The sequence below is a fragment of the Mixophyes fleayi genome, chromosome 3 (assembly GCF_038048845.1).
Source record: "Mixophyes fleayi isolate aMixFle1 chromosome 3, aMixFle1.hap1, whole genome shotgun sequence".
Taxonomy (NCBI): Eukaryota; Metazoa; Chordata; class Amphibia; order Anura; family Limnodynastidae; genus Mixophyes; species Mixophyes fleayi.
The window spans coordinates 253,556,380-253,573,269 of record NC_134404.1 but is presented as its reverse complement, the minus strand read 5'-3'; the positions used below and the strand labels follow the sequence as shown (position 1 = coordinate 253,573,269).

Sequence of the window (16,890 nt, the reverse complement as noted above, 5' to 3'; positions counted from 1 at the left end):
TTTGGGGTTAATGACAAATCACAAAATTAGCGAAAATATTAAAAAATGTAAATGAGTAATAGTGACCAGAATTAAGGATACTGTTAATAAGCAGTGTTACCTGCTATTCTGTGTTGCTGTCTGTAATATTAATTGTGGGTAAAATACCCTATATAGTATAAGTCAAAATACCTGTAGTCTAAACCTTACAGTGATAAGAGTATAATCCTTTTAGTAATATGTAACGATATAAAGACCGCGTTTATACGCGTAGTCACTCTGAATGGAGTTGAAAGGACAGGTCAAGATATACAGTTTCCTGTAATCAGCTGTGCCGTGTTTACATAAAGATTATGCTAATAGGATTATCCATAACACCTATACAGTACTATTGTATTATTCATTGTTGTCTATTTCTTGTAATCAGCTGTGCCGTGTTTACATAAGGATTATGCTAATAGGATTATTCATAACACCTATGCAGTACTATTGTATTATTCGTTGTTGTCTATATGTATAGAAAATCGCCAAGAGTATTATTTGGATCAAGTGAAACATCGTTGTATCCTCTGAGGGCCTGATTATTTCTACTATTGAGTAAGCGCATACCCTATAGGGGGCCTCCACAGAGTGAAAACACGGGTGTCATATGTACCATCAATATCTGGCACGGGCATATAGTCATAAAGGAGTGTTAAAGATTTATCAAGATCCTACTTTTGCCAACATACTTCACCATCAAAGTTTTCTTTCTGTGTATTATGTTTCATATTCTAGATTATTGAAATTTGGACATTGTTCCTATATGAAATATACATTCTTCTTCCCAGTGTGTGTGAAGACAGCGCCTAATGTATGTATCGATCTATATATGTCCATGTTATTATAAAGTTGTGGTGAACTTTTTCTGATACAAGCAGGGCGGCATATCTTAGTGGAGCGCCACGGACACAGCTCAACATTGTAACATTTATATGTATAGAGACTTTATTGATAATATGAGTCTAGTTTCATTATCCAACAATAGTAAAATCAAAAGCCCATAATGAGTGGCTCTGCAAGGTGGAGTTAGTGCTGCTTTCCCTGTAAAGGATCCTGTATAACAGATGCTGATATACGCGACTATTATGTTAACATATCTATCCTAATGCGGAATATAGATGATGTTATAAGTAGCCCCCTAACATGAGCAGCCCTTCAGTGTCCTATTTAAAGCGTATAGCCCCGCCTCCAAATGACGTCAGTGTAAGTGACGTTTTGGGGAAACCAGGGGTGGAGTTACTTGATTGGCAGGTATGCATGACAATGTTCTGATAGCGTTATACTGAACACGCTGTAAATGTACCAACGGTTTATAGTAACAGAGAATGTGTGTTTATGAAAGGAGATACCTTCCGAGACAGTTTAATAAGGATACAATAATCTAGATGTAAAATTATATAGTTGTATGAATAATTTGGAGTAACCAAAAATTAAGATTGACGTCATTTGGAGGCGGGGCTATACGCTTTAAATAGGACACTGAAGGGCTGCTTCGGCTTGCCTTTGATAAAGCCAATTAGCGAAACGCGCATTAGGCGTTTCTGTGCAATGCTGTCTTGTTAAACTTGTAATATTATTCTAACCTTCAGTGTTTTCGCCTATAAATCACTGTGCTCATGTTAGGGGGCTACTTATAACATCATCTATATTCCGTATTAGGATAGATATGTTAACATAATAGTCGCGTATATCAGCGTCTGTTATACAGGATCCTTTACAGGGAAAGCAGCACTAACTCCACCTTGCAGAGCCACTCATTATGGGCTTTTGATTTTACTATTGTTGGATAATGAAACTAGACTCATATTATCAATAAAGTCTCTATACATATAGACAACAACGAATAATACAATAGTACTACATAGGTGTTATGGATAATCCTATTAGCATAATCCTTATGTAAACACGGCACAGCTGATTACAAGAAATAGACAACAATGAATAATACAATAGTACTGTATAGGTGTTATGGATAATCCTATTAGCATAATCTTTATGTAAACACGGCACAGCTGATTACAGGAAACTGTATATCTTAACCTGTCCTTTCAACTCCATTCAGAGTGACTACGCGTATAAACGCGGTCTTTATATCGTTACATATTACTAAAAGGATTATACTCTTATCACTGTAAGGTTTAGACTACAGGTATTTTGACTTATACTATATACGGTATTTTACCCACAATTAATATTACAGATAGCAACACAGAATAGCAGGTAACACTGCTTATTAACAGTATCCTTAATTCTGGTCACTATTACTCATTTATATTTTTTAATATTTTCGCTAATTTTGTGATCTGTCATTAACCCCAAATAATATATGGGGAACTCTAGTATTTTAATGAATACCAATAAAGTTATGTTTTTTTTATATATATATATATATGAATCAAGACAGACCAGGGCGAAGAATTTGAAGTGGATTGTATTCTAAAGTCATGTACCCTTAGAGGCAAGGCCCAATTCTTGGTTCACTGGAGGTGTTATGGCCCTGAGGAGAGATCCTGGGTCATCAAACAGGATCTCCAGATCCCTGTCTCATGGCCGAATACCTGGAGATTCAAGTTACCACTTCTGAGAGAGGGGTGGGAAGTACTAACAAGCGCCATCCACGCTCTTCCCCTTGATGCAATGGACGGCCGCCTGTTTCTTCTCAATGTTCGCGTCCCTTCCTAGCAATGGGGGTGATCTTCCGTTTTTCGGGCCATGCTGCGCGCTCATTGGTATCGTGTCCCGTTACTAGTCAGCGAGATGCTCACTCTCCCCAACCCGTCAGCGGTCAGTTGTGTTATAACTGCCGAAACTTGTATCCTCCAATCAGAAGGCACTTCCTTCTATATAAGAAGACTCTTTGGTTCACCCCACCTCCACCGCTCTTTGTGAATTTACCTTGTCATTCCTATTGATTGCTGACTTCTGGCTTGTTCCTTGGCTTATTATCCTGTATTCCGATTTGAGACTGCACAGCCCATTTGATATGACTTTCTGTCTGTTCCTGACTCGCCCTCTGGTTATACCTGTGTACTCCACTACTGTTTGGTCTTGATCAGTCGACTATTCCTGTTCATCACACCACTGCGCTGGTAACTAACTTGAAGAACCGCAACCTGCGCACCTCTTGCAGTCCATATCTTATTTGCGGGGGTCCCTGGTGAACACCTGAGGTGCGTTAGACTCCACGCATCCCTGTTTAGTTGTGCAAATACCAGCCAGTGGCTCCTTCAGTGTTATAACCCTGACATCTGCTTCTATTTGTTAAATGAAACTGAAACGAAGTATAATGTAGTATGAATTAACAAAACTTCTTAAAAAACAAATTAAAAGTCAGATTTTTCTTTAAAAGTTTAGAAGGCAGGATTGCACAATAAATCCCTATTTCTTTTGCACATGGGAATTTTTTATTACCTCTTGAAGATTGAGGCAAATAATTTTTCAAAATTTTTCAAACCATAATTTAGCTGCTTGTGGGTTATGTTGTCCCAGCGGCAGAAGACGTAGCAGGATGTTAATTGTAGGGATGAGCGGGCTCGGATTCCGCTAATCCGAGCCCACCCGAACAGTGCGGATCCGACGGGATCTGAGCACTGTTCGGGTATTTCCGGCGGCGCCCTCAATCCAAAACGAGGCTATGACATCCAAGTCTCGCGTCGGATGTCATAAATTCCCCGCTTGCGGCCGCCATCTTCATTTGGGCTGAGATCAGGGAAGAGGGAGGTTGTAGGGTAGAGGTGCTCCTGTGTGATCAGTCCAGTGATGCTTTATTCTTTTGTCCTGTGCTCTGTCCTGCTGAGTCCAGTGGTGCTTTGGCCAGTGCTTTGTCCTGCTGAGTCCAGTGGTGCTTTTGTCCTGTGCTCTGTCCTGCTGAGTCCAGTGGTGCTTTGGCCAGTGCTCTGTCCTGCTGAGCCCAGTGGTGCTTTTGTCCTGTGCTTTGTTCTGCTAAGTCCATAGTAATTTTATAATTATTAAAAAATCATAACATTTTAAAAAAAAAAAAAAAATTATACAAAAATAATTTTAAAAAAATATAAAAAAATTATTTAAAAAGTATAAAAAAATTCTAGTGCAATATATTCTTGCAGTCCAGAAATATTAGCACTGCAATACCTACGTTCACTGTTCTTGCAGTCCAGAAATATTAGTACTGCAATATTTACCTACGTTCACTGTTCTTGCAGTCCAGAAATATTAGTACTGCTAAATTAAAAACGTTCACTGTTCTTGCAGTCCAGAAATATTAGTACTGCTAAATTACAATACGTTCACTGTTCTTGCAGTCCAGAAATATTAGTACTGCTAAATTAAAATACGTTCACTGTTCTTGCAGTCCAGAAATATTAGTACTGCAATATTTACCTACGTTCACTGTTCTTGCAGTCCAGAAATATTAGTACTGCAATATTTAACTACGTTCACTGTTCTTGCAGTCCAGAAATATTAGTACTGCTAAATTAAAATACGTTCACTGTTCTTGCAGTCCAGAAATATTAGTACTGCAATATTTACCTACGTTCACTGTTCTTGCAGTCCAGAAATATTAGTACTGCAATATTTACCTACGTTCACTGTTCTTGCAGTCCAGAAATATTAGTACTGCTAAATTAAAATACGTTCACTGTTCTTGCAGTCCAGAAATATTAGTACTGCAATGTTTACCTACGTTCACTGTTCTTGCAGTCCAGAAATATTAGTACTGCTAAATTAAAATATGTTCACTGTTCTTGCAGTCCAGAAATATTAGTACTGCAATATTTACCTACGTTCACTGTTCTTGCAGTCCAGAAATATTAGTACTGCAATATTTACCTACGTTCACTGTTCTTGCAGTCCAGAAATGTTAGTACTGCTAAATTAAAATACGTTCACTGTTCTTGCAGTCCAGAAATATTAGTACTGCAATATTTACCTCCGTTCACTGTTCTTGCAGTCCAGAAATATTAGTACTGCTAAATTAAAATACGTTCACTGTTCTTGCAGTCCAGAAATATTAGTACCAGAGATATAACTATAATGGAGTACAAAAATTTGGAGGATAAAGTAGGGAAAGATCAAGACCCACTTCCTCCTAATGCTGAAGCTGCTGCCACTAGTCATGACATAGACGATGAAATGCCATCAACGTCGTCTGCCAAGGGCGATGCCCAATCTCCTAGTAGAGGGCATGTAAAATCCAAAAAGCCAAAGTTCACTAAAATTAGCAAAAAAAGAAAATTGAAATCATCTGAGGAGAAATGTAAAGTTGGCAATATGCCATTTACGACACGGAGTGGCAAGGAACGGCTTAGGCCCTGGCCCGTGTTCATGACTAGTGGTTCAGCTTCACCCAAGGATCTAAGCCCTCCTCCTCCCCCCCTCTAAAAAATTTAAGAGACTTAAGCTGTCATCAACAACACAGCAAACAACTCTACCTTCTAAAGAGATGGCATCACAAATCCCCAAGGCGAGTTCAAGGCTGTTGGTGGTTGCGAAGCCTGACCTTCCCATCACTGTACGGGAAGAGGTGGCTCCTTCCACCATTTGCAGCATGCCCTCTGCATATGCTGGAAGGATCACCCACAGTCCAGTTACAGATTTGGCTAATGAAGGTGTGAATGTTGTACACCGGGAGGAGGATATTGATGTGGTTGGCGCTGAGAAGGAACTTGACGAGGAGGATGCTGATGTGGTTATCTTAAATGAGGCACCAGGGGGGGAAACAGTTGTTGCCCATGGGAGGAAAAAGCCCATCGTCATGCCTGGTCAGAGAAGACCAAAAAATCCACCTCTTCGGTCTGGAGTTATTTTTATCCCATTCCGGACAACAAATGTATGGCCATATGTACCTTATGTAAAGCTCAAATAAGCAGGGGTAAGGATCTTGGCCACCTAGGGACATCCTCCCTTATACGTCACCTGAAAAACCTTCATAATTCAGTGTTTAGTTCAGGACCTGTGGCTAGGACCGTCAGCAGTCCAGGGACACCTAAATCCCTTGGTCCTGTTGTATACACACCACCAACACCCTCCTCGTCAACTTCCTCCACGATGTCCATCAGAGATAGTCCTGCAGGCCATGTCACCGGCATGACTGAGACCTCTTCAATCTGGGATTCTTCCGGGGAATCCTGCAGCGATACGCCTACTACTGCCGCTGTTGCTGCTGGTAGTCGGTCATCTTCCCAGAGGGGAAGTCGTAAGAACGCTACGTCTTTCACCAAACAGTTGACCGTCCAACAGTCGTTTGCCATGAGCATGAAGTACTACAGTAGTCACCCTATTGCAAAGCGGATAACTGCGGCTGTAACAGCTATGTTGGTGTTAGACGTGCGTCCGGTGTCCGCCATCAGTGGAGTGGGATTTAGACGGTTGATGGAGGTATTGTGTCCCCGGTACCAAATCCCATCTAGATTCCACTTCACTAGGCAGGCGATACCCGGGATGTACAGAGAAGTACGAGCAAGTGTCCTCAGTACTCTTAAAAATGCGGTTGTACCCACTGTCCACTTAACCACGGACATGTGGACAAGTGGTTCAGGGCAAACTAAGGACTATATGACTGTGACAGCCCACTGGGTAGATGCATCGCCTTCCGCAGCAACAGCAGCAGCTTCATCAGTAGCAGCATCTCCACAACGGCTGCTCGTTCCAAAGCAGGCAACGTTGTGTATCACCGGTTTTAATAAGAGGCACAACGCTGACAACCTCTTAGAGAAACTGAGGGAAATAATCTCGCAGTGGCTTTCCCCACTTAGACTCTCCTGGGGATTTGTGGTGTCAGACAACGCCAGTAACATTGTGCGGGCATTACATATGGGCAACTTCCAGCATGTCCCATGTTTTGCCCACACCATAAATTTGGTGGTGCAGCATTACCTGAAGAGTGACAGGGGTGTGCAGGAGATGCTTGCGGTGGCCCGCAAAATTGCTGGACACTTTCGGCATTCTGGCAGTGCCTACCGCAGACTCGAGCAACATCAAAAAAGGCTGAACCTGCCCTGCCATCACCTCAAATAAAAGGTAGTGACGCGCTTGAACTCCACCCTCTATATGCTGCAGAGGATGGAGGAGCAGCAAAAGGCCATTCAAGCCTACACAGCCACCTACGACATAGGCAAAGGAGTGGGGACTGATTTCGGTGTTGTGCAAGGTTCACACTGGTACACACTGAACGGGGCGAGGAATCTGAGGATGAGGACGACATCTTGCCTCAGTAGAGCTAGTTTAGTTTGTACAGGGAGAGATAAATTGCTTTTTTGGTGTGGGGGCCCAAAACAAATCAATCATTTCAGCCACAGTAGTTTGGTAGGCCCTGTCGCTGAAATGATTGATTTGTTAAAGTGCGCATGTCCTATTTCAACAATATCAGGGTGGATGGGAGGGCCCAAGGACAATTCCATCTTGTACCTCTAGCAAACTCTTGCAAACTGCCATCCTGTCTGCCACTCCTAGATGGGCCACGTGTTTGTGCCGCCCACTTGTGTCGCTTAGCTTAGACATCCAGCTACCTCGGTGCAACCTTTTGGACTAAAAACAATATTGTGAGGTGTGAGGTGTTCAGAATAGACTGGAAATTAGTGTAAATGAATGTTATTGAGGTTAATAATAGTGTAGGAATGAAAAAAAAACAAAATATGGATTTTAGCACTTTTTATGCTTTTTTAAAAAAAAATCGGAACCCAAAATCAGAACCAAAACCTTTCGTGGGATGTTTTGGCAAAACAAATCAGGACCCAAAACCTCAAGCTAATCAGAACCCAAAACACCAAAACACCAAAAGTGGCCAGTGCACACTCCTAGTTTATTGTAATCCATGAAAATCCTTGAAAATTTAGAGTGATGTTCCAGACACCACTTTTTTCATATTCTTGGCGTACACTATAGGGCTATATTTTGTTTATTTCTCTCTAGATATGAGCAAAATGTCCAAAACTGTTCTGAAATATATTCAACTCGTTATGTATTTAGCTATGAAATCCTGCACATTATGCCAGTCCTACCCCAACCACACTATATAGAAACAATTGACTGTTGTCACCACAACGGTTTTCTGTAGACTATATATTTAGCAAAAATAAATACATATACAAACTGTATAAATAGAGTTTGAGATTGCCATTCTATAGATAGATGCTGGCAGGGACAGAGCAATGCATTTACAGGTCCCAGCCATACCCATTAAGCCAGGTTTGGGGATCCATTCCTTTGTCTTGTTGACAAGTTCCTTTCTCTCTCCCCTTCCTTTGTCTTGCTGGCCGGCCCCTCTCTCTCTCCCCTCCCTGTGTCCTGTTGGCAGGCCCCCTCTCTCTCTCCCCCTTCCTGTGTCTTGTTGGCAGGCCCCCTCTCTCTCTCCCCTTCCTTTGTCTTGCTGGCAGGCCGCTCTCTTTCTCCCCTTCCTGTGTCCTGTTGGCAGGCCCCTCTCTCTCTCCCCATTCCTTTGTCTTATTGGCAGGCCCTTCTCTCTCTCCCACTTCCTGTGTCTTGTTGGCAGGCCCCCCTCTTTCTCTCCCCCTTCCTGTGTCTTGTTGGCAGGCCCCCCTCTCTCTCTCCCCCTTCCTGTGTCTTGTTGGCAGGCCCCCCTCTCTCTCCCCCTTCCTGTGTCTTGTTGGCAGGCCCCCCTCTCTCTCTCCCCCTTCCTGTGTCTTGTTAGCAGGCCCCTCTCTCTCCCCCTACCTGTGTCTTGTTGGCAGGCCCTTCTCTCTCCCCCCCCTTCCTGTGTCTTGTTGGCAGGCCCCCTCTCTCTCTCCCCCTTCCTGTGTCTTGTTGGCAGGCCCCTCTCTCTCTCTCCCCCTTCCTGTGTCTTGTTGGCAGGCCCTTCCCTCTCCCCCCCCCCTTCCTGTGTCTTGTTGGCAGGCCCCCTCTCTCTCTGTCCCTCTTCCTGTGTCTTGTTGGCAGGCCCCTCTCTCTCTCTCCCCCTTCCTGTTTTTTGTTGGCAGGCCCCTCATGTAACCTTGTCTGTGTCCTACAAGTTCCATACCTGCAGGAGGGAGCCGCTGAACAGCAAATTTGAAACTTTTGTGTTAGTGTAAACCTGTTGGCATCACCTTAGCACCAAGATCTTGGCACTAACTCAAAACCATATATGACAATTGAGGAAGGTGCCTTTTTAATGCAATATTACTGCGTTTTTACATTCAATACTTAGATCTGCACAATTTAATAATAAATGTCCATTATTGCGATACTGCTATTTTTTTTTTTTTTGAATCAGGTACTTTTTTATTTAATTTTAGTACATAAAACAGAAAACAACAAAACATACATTACTTAACATATGTCAGCCAGTTAGCAGAGTCCCAAGATCACCCATATGAGATCAGTGTGGGTATAGAAATAAAAGTTGAAAATATAAATAATACCAAATAATATATAGAGAGATTGGAGCAGGTTCAGATTTAACAGAACAGTTACATACACACGTATTTGAATATACAACTTTCATGTGTATAGCCTCATCAGAGATATCACGTAAAGTAGCAATTTATCAGCACCACAATAATGAGATTAAATTAATATATTTTATTTATTTAATTTGGCACAGGCCAGACCTAGCGGAGATTTCACATTTAATTATCAAACATCCTGGACCTTCCTACTTTTTCTGTGCTTGGACTCGTACCAAGAGGACCAGACCTCGTGATCCATGGTCTCGTTTACCAAGGCCCTCCAGTTACAGAAGTCTGCTTTTGCAATTGCCAGCCAGTTACGCGCTATGACAACTTTTGCCAAAGTAAATACTATAAGGACAAATTTATAAAGAGGCGTGCTTAGTTTATCCTTTAGTGATAGCCCAAAAAGACATACTTTAGGCCCAAAAGGAGGAATACTGGGTACCATCTCATTAATACAATTCCATATTTTTTCCCAGAAAGCATGGACTAACTGGCATTCCCAGAGCAAGTGCCAAAAATCACATCTTGGTTGAGAGCATTTAGGACAATCAGCGTCCCGCGCCCCTTTAATGGTTGCCAAAGACAATGGAGTGTGATATACCCTATGTAGAATATAAAAGTGAATTTGTTGAAAACGAACCGAAGATGTAGCTAGTTTAATACTTTTTAGGATGTCGCACCATTCCTCCTCATTAATTGTACCAATATTAGATTCCCATTTTACCTTGAGAGGTAATAGACTGTTACATGTCTGATGATGGTTAAGCTCCGCATAAACTGAAGCGATAACTCTGCTACCCTTCATACTCTCAAGCAGAGATCTAGCAGGAGCGGTAGCCAATATGGGGGGTGTGTTCCCAAACTGTGACTGAGTAACATGTCTAATTTGCAAATATCGAAAGAAAGCCCTCTGAGGAATCTGGAAATCTCTTTTAAATTGTTCAAACAATTTGAACAAATTTGTGTCATAGAGCTGACCCACTTTAGACACGCCGCCAGAAACAGTCCCCTCTCAGTTTACGTAATTCAGGCAGAGCGTCATTATACCAGATTGGAGTATCTGCATCCACTCCTTTCCCCCCAAGGATTTTATGTGCTGTGTTCCAGATCCTCATGGCTTGTGTAATGATAGGAGCGTCTGTTTTACGAGTCCGACCCATCAACAGCACCTGTAGAGGAGTGAACTGGGGCCCTGCCCGCTCGCCAATAAAGCCCGACAAGGAGCCGATATTACGTCCATTCATCCACTCAAATCAGATGTGACAACTGGGCTGCCATATAATATAATTTGAGGTTGGGTAGCGCCAAACCACCCTCAAACTTGGATTTACATAAAGTGCTAAGTTAAATTCTGGCTCTTTTGTCACCCCAAATAAATGATTAAAGTATTGAGTTTATGACTTGAAAATTTTTGTTAGGACTATATATGGGAGAATGTTGCAACACGTAGAGGTATTTAGGTTGCATTATCATTTTAAAGAGATTAATCCCTCCAGTCATGGTCAATGGCAAGCGCCTCCAGGTGTGGGACCTAAGTTTAAAGTAATTCGTAATAGGATCAACATTTAACTTAACATAGTCAGCAGGCTTAGAGGAGACCCATATGCCAAGGTATTTAAAACATAGAGTCCACTTAAGAGGGTGGCCCTGTGTAGATTGGGCTGGAAGTATACCATGTACTGGACAAATAATAGACTTATCCCAGTTAATTTTAACTCCTGAGTAATGGCCATAATTATCGACAGTCTCCAATAGGTTATTAAGGGAGCCATTCGCCTCAGACAGAAACAATAGCATGTCATCCGCATAAAGAGCAATAGTGTCTGTGACCTCCCCAGCAGGGAGACCCATTATACCCGGATGAGCGCGAATCAAACATGCCAGTGTTCAATGGCTATAGCGAATAGGGCCGGAGATAAAGGACACCCTTGACGAGTGCCCCTACCTAACTCAAAAGAGATAGATGTATATCCATTCACACACAGCCGCGCAACAGGAGCGCTATACAACAGTTGAAGCCAACGGATGAATGTAGGTCCGAAGCCAAACCTTTTCAGCACCTCCCACAGATAAATCCACTCCACCGAGTCAAAAGCCTTGGCAGCATCAAGAGATACCAACGCAGCCCTCGGCTCAGCAAGGTGAGCCATCTGCAGATGTGTGAACAAACGTCTCAAATTGACCGTAGTAGATCTGCCCGGCATGAATCCCGTCTGATCAGGATGAATAATCTCAGTAATTACTGAATTAAGTCTAGTAGCCAAGATTTTAGCAAAGATTTTAACATCAGAACCCAATAGGGAAATTGGTCGATATGAATCTGTATACAAAGGGTTTTTCCCAGGTTTGGGCAGTACAACAATTAAGGCTTCTGACATTGTGGCAGGCATTACCTCTGACTCCAGTATTCTAGCATAGTGTGCGTGTAGTTGCGGGACAAGGAACTCTTCCAATTTTTTGTGCAGTTACACAGGAATACCATCTGTCCCTGGGGACTTCCCGTTAGGAAAGGATTTAATAGCCAATTCAACTTCTTCAACTGTAAGAGGGGCGTCCAAGAAGGCAACAGATTCACTAGTCAGACTAGGGAGTTGGATAGTGTTTAAATATGAATGAAGCTCTAAGTTCTAAAAAGAAGCTTTAGAAGCATATATTTCTTTGTAGTATTGCAAAAAGGAATTGGCGATATCCGCCCCAGCGTATTGTTTCACTCCATTTTGATCGTAAATAGCTGTAATTACTCTGCTATCCCTTTCTTCCCTAGACAAACAGGCCAGATAACTGCCACCCATATCAGCCACCGAGTATTGTGCATGTCTAGCAAATAGCGACCTCCTTTTTGATTTATCCAGCAGAAAATCTGACCATTTTTGCTGTGCATCCAGCCACTGGATTCTATCATCCGCTGATCGCGACAATAAATATGTGGATTCTAAGTTTCTACAGGACTGTTCCAATTCAACCTCCTTTGAGCGATTAAATTTTTTGGTATCTCCCATCTTCTTTATAAGTGTTCCCCTCATAAAGGCCTTAAAAGTATCCCATAACAAGGCAGGATCAGCATTGGAATTATCCCCAAAATAACCCTCCCATAATGCTATGAGATCAGCACCGCCCGTTATTGGCTGCAACCAAGCTGGGTGCAATTTCCAAAAACGAGTTCCCCTTTCTACCATGGTGTCCACCTGCGCCATAACAGGAGAATGATCTGATATACCTCTTGGCAGGTATTCGATCTTGGAAACAAGAGGGGACAAGATGGGAGACAAAAGGATAAGATCTATCCTAGAAAGTGTATTGTGTGAAGCAGAGTGACAGGAAAATTGTTGCGCCTCTGAATTACGAGCTCGCCACACATCTACAAGCCCCATTTCCCGAATAAATTTAGAAAATGCAGTTGGACGTGGAGGACCCAAGGGTCTAGTGTCAAGAGTCTTTCTCCGTCTATCTAGGATAGGGTCAGGGACATAATTAAAGTCTCCCATACAAATGACGGTAGTATCTGGTGATTGGGATATGAAAGTTGCCGCCTTCCCAAACACTTCCGTACCATATGGAGGGAGAATATATATTACCAGGATTATTATTGGAGAAAAGTCAATTATTGCTCTTATAAAAACGTATCTACCAAAGGGGTCTAACTGTAAACTTTCCAGAGAGAAATGCATATTTTTCTTTATCAATAGTGACACTCCTCTAGAACTAGCCGTGTGAACCGAGTGGTATGCCCATCCCACCCATTGTTTTTTAAGTGCCATTACTTTGACCCCATGTAGGTGTGTTTCCACCAAGCACACAACATCCGATGCGTATTTTTTAAGCTGAGAAAGTACCAAGTTACGCTTGACCTTATCATTTAAACCTCTTACATTACAGGTGAGTAGACAGAGCCCCCCCAACACCCTGCTAATCCCCACCATGATATATCAGATAGTGTATATTTGAGGATAGCAAGGCCACACTGGCACAATCCCAATATAAATGAAGCACAACATTAACACAACAAATGTACATCGTCACATTATGCATTGCAATACAATCCGAACCTGCCCCGCACCAATCTCACAAAGCTTCAGTAAGAAAGTGTAACAGCGATACTGCTATTTTTATTATTTCCAAGTTAATGCTATGGGGATGGGACATTCACCAGAAAGTAAGGGTTAGGGAAACTGCTTAATAAAATCATAACATGCAAACTAATTATCAGTGATTTTTAAGAGTAGGTTGACAAGGATGTCAGCACCTTTGTTATCCATAGTCTCTCTTGCTCATTTGGATTTTCCCAGTTTTGAGATTACAAAGCAGCATGTTGCCAGATCATCGGAATCTTCACAGCAACACAGATTGTTTCTGGTGATGATTATACTAATTTTGTAGGAGGGCAGCAACATGTCCCCTAATTTGATTAATTGAGGGTATGGCTGCATATGACAGCAGGGTGGTTATGTTTGAAAGAAGGGATGGTAGCAAGCCAGGAAGCCACAGATTAAGAGTTTTGTAATGGAAGGAGCAGGGTCCCCAATAACACAAGTTAGTGATATAAGAATCCCGATTTGAAACAAAATTTAAACATCTAATGCCAGATAAGCTTACAATCATGAACAGATAGTGTACAGCTGAAATAAAGGTTAATGTGTTAAAGAAAATAAAAATACAATAACTTGAAAATAAAATGTAGCTAATGTTGACTTGACTTTCTCGTTCTAACTAGTTGTACATCTATTTTACCAGAATTTATTATGTAAATGTGAAGTTTGTAATTTTTACTTATAGAAAGATCTTTTAATTTTTCATCTTCTGCAGGATTCAAGTAGAAGTGGTTCTCCTAAACATCAGTGGAAAACAGTACTGTTCTTATGCAATGACACCTTTCAAGTTCAGCTTGGAAGGCTTTTGGTACATCTCTCGTCTCCATCACATTCAATTGAGGATCGAAAAAAAATCCTTGACATTGTCAATGAACCTAAGCATCAAAGCATTTTAACAGAATGTTTAAGTCCAGGTTTGCAAGTAAGTGCTTGCCTATATTCAATATGTAAAATGAATTGGTAATTGTGTATGACATTAACAGTGTATTCTGTAATGCTGTTTATTATTTTATCCAAGTACATGTGTGATATTAACTTTTATGTTCAGTTTCAGCTTTTAACACGATTTTTAATTTATTTTGAATCTCTAGCATGATTATTATTTTCCACACAAATCCAGCCAATTTAAATAACAATTACATATTATACAAAGAATAAGTAATTGAAGTGTTCGGTTGTTTTTGTTTGTTTGTTTGTATGTTTTTAAAAACAATATATGAAAACACAGGGACGTGCGCACCCCAAGTACAATTGAATCTGTATTTTAATAATGAAAATAACGCACTCATTTAGGAAGACATATGCTAAGTATTTGGAAATGTTCCTGGTAACCCCTGACTTGCTGAGTATCCTCCCAGTTCCTAAAATTTCAAGCAGCCATGACTGCCAGCATTGATGCAAAACTTCTATGTGAAATCAGACCAGGTTTTGGAGATCTCAGACTAAACTAATTGAAAATCTTGGTGACCATACAAGCCAAATGCTTCCTTACTCAATTCAAAACTGTTGATACTCTCTGAAAAACTAACAGAAGTTTTTCAATATTTTATCAGCTGTACGTTCGCTCAGTTCATCGAGATCTTGGCCTATTGAGACTTATCTTTTTGTATCTGGAGGATGATTAAATGGCCAGCTTTCCGGCTTGTAAGTAGCTAGTAGGAAAAACAGGGTTGCTTTTTAAAAAACATTTTTTATTGACTTTTCTCTGGATTGAGCTTTTAACCACATTTTTTTGTTTGTTAATGTAAAACAATATAATGCTTTAATTTAAACTTACAGAACCCTAATTGTCACAAACAGTCATTCTCTAATTGTATGTGAAGATAAAGAAGTAAATACAAATAAAACCCCACACATTGTTCACTCTAGCCAATATTATTCTGGAATATATTTAATATTTTGTAAATTTGTAATTTAAAGTAAAAAATATTATGTGCGTGTGTGTATATATGTGTGTGTGTATATATATATATATATATATATATATATATATATTCCATAGACAAGAAACCTTACTGTTTAACATGTCCGATTAAGGTTCCTTACACACCATCTAAAATTTAAGAACACTTTTGAAACTCTTCCACTCAAACTCCAAAAAGCAATGAAATTACGACGATTAAGGCAGGAACCTCAATGGATGTATTACTTGCGCAATACAGACATGGTATGCCATCATATCCTGTGGTTAGCTGCATATTCAGCACTATCATGGAGTGAGATTGCTGTCACTCACAATATGGTGGAGCTGCTAATTGACAGATTTGTGTGTTCACTGGAATACACACATACACAATACACATGCAGTACTATTACATTTTCTTATTTTAGCTTTATCGTAGGTTAGGGCCTGCGTGTCTTAGAAAGAGACATTAGAGCAACTTCATAAAAACTAGAGATGGGCGGGCTCGGTTCCCCGACATCCGAACCCGCCGGAACTTCACGGCTCGGTACTCTCACACCTATTTGGAATTGAAATCAAGGCAAAACGTCATCATGACGTCGTTGGATCTCAGCTCGGTTCTCGCGATATTTAAAATGCATAAATACCCGCCTCCACAGCAATCCATCGCTATTTGACAGAGGGAGAGAGCAGGGTTAGGTCACAGGCTGTAGTAGAGCAGGGACAGAGCAATTATTGTATACCTTATTCTTTAAATTATTATTGAAATTCTGCTAGCAGTTCTTCTGGCTATTGTTAGAGCAGGAAGAGAGGAGGATAGAGGAGGCATTTTTTTTGAATATTTTGCACTACAGGTGCTTTGGGGTGTCTCATATTCCACAGTGTGAAACAATAATTTTTCTGGCTGCAAAAAGTCATATCTAGCAGCACTATCTATTGATTAATTTTGCACTACAAGTGCTTTGGGCTCATTTAAATGGATTCAAAGCAGTCCACATATAAGCAGGATCAGCAAGCAGGTGCTGGCACCAGTCCTGATGGTTGTGTTCCCAGTACGTCATCTGGTAAAGCCTATGTAAAAGTACATAGTCTTTTTAAATCAGGCAAAAAAACACACCCCGAATTTTTTTTTACCGTGTTGAAGCGAAAAAGAAGTGTAACTGAGGAAAAGTAAACTGCCGATTTAAAAAAAAGAATTGCCAACATGCCATTCTACACAGGCAGTGGCAAAGAAAAAATGAGGCCTTCGCCTTTCTCTATTAGTGCACAATCAAAAAATGTTACTGAGCCTTCTTCTTGTATGGTCACTCGTGACCAAGCAAGACCAAGTAATTTACAGTCCAAAAGTGGTGCACAACTACTGTTACTCGTGAAAGCCGAGCTGCAAGAAAACAGTAAGGCAGTAGAGGAAAATATATGCTCAGAATCAGAAATGACACCAATCCCTGTTGAGAGTCCATCCAACAATGGTATGTGAGCATTCTGATAGTGTACCCATAAAGAAGGG

At 41.0% G+C, this 16,890-nt stretch overlaps 1 protein-coding gene across 1 annotated transcript in view; it reads left to right on the top strand.

Moving 5' to 3' along the window:
* Positions 1-16,890, top strand: part of LYST (lysosomal trafficking regulator) — a 461,445-nt gene that overhangs the window by 257,668 nt on the left and 186,887 nt on the right. Inside the window, exon 29 of the mRNA XM_075200948.1 lies at positions 14,196-14,402. Within this exon, the coding sequence (XP_075057049.1) occupies positions 14,196-14,402 (207 nt within the window). The remainder of the gene's footprint in view (positions 1-14,195; positions 14,403-16,890) is intronic.